Consider the following 4,256-nt stretch of genomic DNA (forward strand, 5'->3'; position numbering starts at 1 on the left):
GAATTGGGGGGGGGGGTCCTCACTGAGGAGCAGAGGGGCAGTCAGCAGGAAGAGGGAAGCCACAGTGACTAGATGCACTAGTTGTCTTTTCCTTTTTTTGGTCAGTCATGGGGCTTGAACTCTGGGCCTGGGCACCATCCCTGAGCTCTTCAGTTCAAGGCTAGCGCTCTAGCACTTGAGCCACAGCGCCACTTTCCTCTAGCTGCCCTTTTTTAAGGTGATTTTGGTTTGGGGAACTTGAGGCCTTTTTCGAGGACCCCTCATCAAGGTCACTGAGAAACTGAAGAAAAGGGATGTCTTCCCACCACAACAGTAAATATTGCACAAGTTTATAAACAGATTCTACTGAGGGAGACAACCACTTCTCCCACAGCTGCTCTGAGCATCGGCGAGAGAAAGCAGTGCTCAAGGGTCGGCTTTTTAGTGTCAGCCCTGCAAGAACACCAGGCAGTCCAGCAGAGTACAGGGCTCCCTCCTCTGTAGCCTAGTAAGGCCAGGGTATCTCCCAGGCCAGCCAGAATCCCGCACGAAAGCAGAGAGAGGGTTCCCCAAACCTACTAGGTGACCAGGAGGTGCTGGGAGCCGGTTCCCCAGGGCATCCTGGAACCCTGGGGAAATATTGCACAGTGGCTGAGAACTCTTGGCCTGGAAAAGCAGGGTAGCTTGGTGACTCAGGCAGATGAGAGACAGGAGGGAAGGATGGCTGGGGGAGTATTGTGCAGTTGCGATGAAGGCAGTAAAGGGCCTGGAGTCCCAGGTGGCTTTTGAGCCACCTCTCAAACGAGTCACATAGCAGCATCAGGACTCTCACATGGTTGGCCAAAAAAGAAAATCCTCAATGAATACTTTTTGGGCCCCCAAAATTCGATTGCAAAGCACCCCCAAAGTTATTCACTACACATTCACACAAAGCAGCACATTGCAAAGCAAAAGATTTTGTGCAGAGTTCTCTATCCTAAAGGTCTCCCATCCCTGCCTTATACTTCATTGAAGAAGGAGGGGCAGGGGAGGAGGAAGAGGAGGAGGAGGAAGATAGAGAAGGAGGGAGGTAGAGAAGGGAGAGGAGGAAGAGGAAGAAGAGGAAGGAGGAGGAAGAGAAGGAGAGGAAGAAGGGCTTTAGATTCCTGCTAGGAAGCAACCTCCACAGTCACCTGAGGGTAGAATGAAAAAATGAGACATGATTTCAAGGAAAGCTGCTTAGAACAGAAAGGAATCGGGGAGGGTCCTATCGCTCTGCCTGGGATCTACATCATCAGAAAAATAAGAGATTGGGCAACATAGTATTAAGTCCAGGCTTTGAATGGCTTGAAGGTCCTGAGTAAGAGAGGATCCAGGCTATACAGGTGTCCTGGTTGGGAGAGAGTGTGAACTCATCGCCCTCCCCCCATCTCCTGGCCCCATCCCAGGGCTCAGCCTGACTTCTCATCACAGTTGCTAACCTTGCATGCTGCCCCTTCCAACCTCCTGGGTTGTCAGCTAAGCTTCCCCCCCCCCCTCAACTTTGCCAGTCCAATTCCCAACTACTCCCTAGGCAGGCACTGGCTCACAGACCCAAGCACACAATATTCTCTCCAAAGGCACCTGGGGGAGGCCACTTCCAAGCAGCTCCCTTTAAGGACTTTTCTTTTTAAAAAAAAAAAAGTTTTGGTTTTTTTTTTCCCCTCTTTTCTTAAAAAAAATAATATATATATAAATAGCTCTTCATTTAAAAATACAGTTCCCCAGGTTGAGGTATGGTGGCCTGTTGTCACGGCAGCATGAGTACAGTAGAGTGCCAGGGTGGGGCGGGGGCGGCCATCTAGCTGGAGACTGCCATCACGTAGTTCTTCGAGGGGCTTCTCCTGCCCAGCATCATTTGGTTCTTGCAGGTGAGGAGCCCGTAGGAGGCAGGCACGGGGGCCTCCTCATAGAGGACACAGATGGAGCCGTCCTCCCCGATGCGGTAGGACACCTCGTAGGGGTCCACCCACAGGGTCAACTCGCTGGGCAGCAGCTGGTGCAGCTGGGGCTCGCTGAGTCCAATCTGGCTGGCCACCTTGCTGATGATGGGGTCCATCTTGTGGTTGATGCGGATACAGCGGTAGCCTGAGCCCTTGGCTGGCTTTTCCGGAAACCAGTGGTGTTTGTAGTGCTCTGTGGAAGTGGGACAAGGGAGAAATGCCTGGTTAGAAGACCAGTTTCCGATGCCACCACCAGTGAGGATGGGGGGGGGGGGGTGAAGGGCTGGTGAGTATTAAAAAAAGAGAGATGAAAGTTCCACTTGCAGTCCTCCTGCCACTTAGAGATCTTAAGGGAGCTTTAAAAAACAACAACAAAAAGGACAACCCCCCTCCACTCTTCCCAAGCCTGGCCTGTGTGTTTTGGGGGGCGGAGGGAACCTTGGGCACCCTCCAGGGGTCAAGTATACTACGTTGGCACCTTCCCAGAGTGTGGAGGGAAGGGTGTGACTGGGACTGGCATGTCCAGGCAAGGCCTTTGGAGACCTGGGAGTTGGTTTCAAAAGGACGGCTGCCAGCATTGTTCGGTTCGCGGCGAGGAGGCCCAGGCCTCATGCCCAGTACCCAGTGAGCCTCTGCCTCCTTTCAGACAGCCTGGTTCTTAGCAGGATGCAAAGTTGAAAAACGGATTTAAATGACAGCCGTTGCTTCTCCCCAGGCCGATGTGCGGCTCCTTCACAGATGGCAGCCAAGCAGCTAGAAACAGCTGGGAGGCAGGTCTGTCCCCAGCCTCCGGGACCCACGCCCCGCCTGCCTCCCCATCACACAGGACCGCAGCACCGGGCAGCAGCGACGGGCCCTTCCCACCACAAGAGGTGGCAGATGGTAAAGAGGGCCAAAACGAATAAATACAAAAGGGGCCCGGGGACCCCGCCGGCGGACGGGCAGGACAGGACACGGCGCAGGCCGCGCCGCCACCCAGGGCTCCCAAATTGGGCAGGAGGCGCAAATGCGCCCTAAAGACCCCCCCGGCCCCGATCAAGAGGCTTCGTCCCCCACAGCACCCCTCGAGGGTCCTCGGAGGAGAGGAGTCCTCTCCTAGATCCACAGGTACCCCTTCTCCCGGGGACAAGACGGGACGCTCAAGGGTTAGGGAGAGCGGGGCCGGGGAGTGGAGATCGGACCCGGCGAAGGGGTGGGGGGGAAACAGGGAACCGCAGGCTGCCCGGATCCTGGAGGGGGAAACCGAGTCCCAGAGGCTGCGGTGGATGTCTCCGGCGTCCCGGGTGCCGCGTCCCGGTGGCGCGTCCCGGTGGCGCCGGGACCCCGGACGTGCGCTCACCGGTTAGTGCCTCCTGGAGCGCCCCGCTGAACACCGCGAGTCTCTGCTCGCTCACGCAGCCCCGGGTGCGGAGGAGGCTGGAGAGGAAGCCCACGGCGGCGGCGATCTCCGGGAGCATGTCGGTTCTCTTCCCGTGGCTCATGACGTCCCGGCTCGGGGAGCGGAGGGATTCTCCGGCGACCTGGGGGAAATTCTCGACTGCCCGTCCGTCCCACCGCGCTCGGTTCTGCCCGCACTTCCCCGGGACGGCCTTTCATACCGCTCCCGGAGGCGGGGCGAGGACGGCGGCGCCCATTGGTCGCTGCTATCGACGGGGGCGTGTCCTCCGCCGGCCCGCCCCGCCCCCCGCGACGCCAGCCCCGCCCCCGCCTCCCCAGCGCTGAGATCATCGCCTGCTGACGTCAGTGCTGGGAACCGGCGCTGGGCTCCCGGGCCCGGCCGGGCCCGACGGACGGGGGGGCGGGAGGAGGGGGGAAGGGGGGGAGGGGGGAAGGCCGGGAGCCCCGGGTGTCAGGAACTCGTAGGCGGAGCGCCCCACTTCTGACCTCGCCGGCCTCTCACCTGCCACGCCCCCCACCGCATTTTCAGAGCTGAAGACCGGGACTCCGGGTGGCCGTGTCACCGTGTTGCTGACGTGCAGGGCTCCGTTCACCGCCCGGCACCGAGCGCTGCGCTGCTTACCTCCTCGGGGTCCACCCTCCCGCCCACCCCCCGCGCAGCCCCCCCTCCCCTCCTAAGAGCACCCCTTCGGCCGGCGGCGGCGTGGCCGGGAGGGGTGTGGCGGCAAGCTCGGTTCCTCGGGTGGCTCGCAGCTCTGCTCCTCTTCCACGGACTCCGGCCTCCTTCCGCCCTCCTTGTAAACACGGGCTGTGCAGGGGCCTCTGTGGACAGCTGCAGAGTGAGGTCGAGGTCCCCAGCCCAGCCAGGGCGGTGTGTACACAAAGCCCTTGATTAAAGGTGTCCAACCCAAGGGCCTG

General features: G+C 59.4%; 1 protein-coding gene across 1 annotated transcript; it reads right to left on the reverse strand.

Moving 5' to 3' along the window:
* Window positions 1–1,071: 1,071 nt before the first annotated feature.
* On the reverse strand, window positions 1,072–3,489 carry Btg2 (BTG anti-proliferation factor 2). The gene is made up of 2 exons (XM_090339943.1): window positions 3,280–3,489; window positions 1,072–2,133 (listed from the first exon to the last, which is right to left on the reverse strand). The coding sequence occupies exons 1-2, from the start codon at window positions 3,419–3,421 to the stop codon at window positions 1,799–1,801; spliced, it is 477 nt and encodes a 158-aa protein (XP_090196069.1). The 5' UTR covers window positions 3,422–3,489; the 3' UTR covers window positions 1,072–1,798.
* Between the last annotated feature and the right edge of the window lie 767 nt (window positions 3,490–4,256).

This window comes from Megascapheus bottae, chromosome 10 (genome assembly GCF_031878675.1).
Source record: "Megascapheus bottae isolate mThoBot1 chromosome 10, mThoBot2.hap1, whole genome shotgun sequence".
Taxonomy (NCBI): Eukaryota; Metazoa; Chordata; class Mammalia; order Rodentia; family Geomyidae; genus Megascapheus; species Megascapheus bottae.

Bases quoted from the DNA above. Each gene is read 5' to 3' on its own strand.
- Btg2 (XM_090339943.1), bottom strand. From the start codon at position 3,421: ATGAGCCACGGGAAGAGAACCGACATGCTCCCGGAGATCGCCGCCGCC. The intron at 2,134-3,279 runs GTGAGCGCACGT...CCACTTCCACAG, and splicing joins GCTCCAGGAGGCACTAACCG to AGCACTACAAACACCACTGG.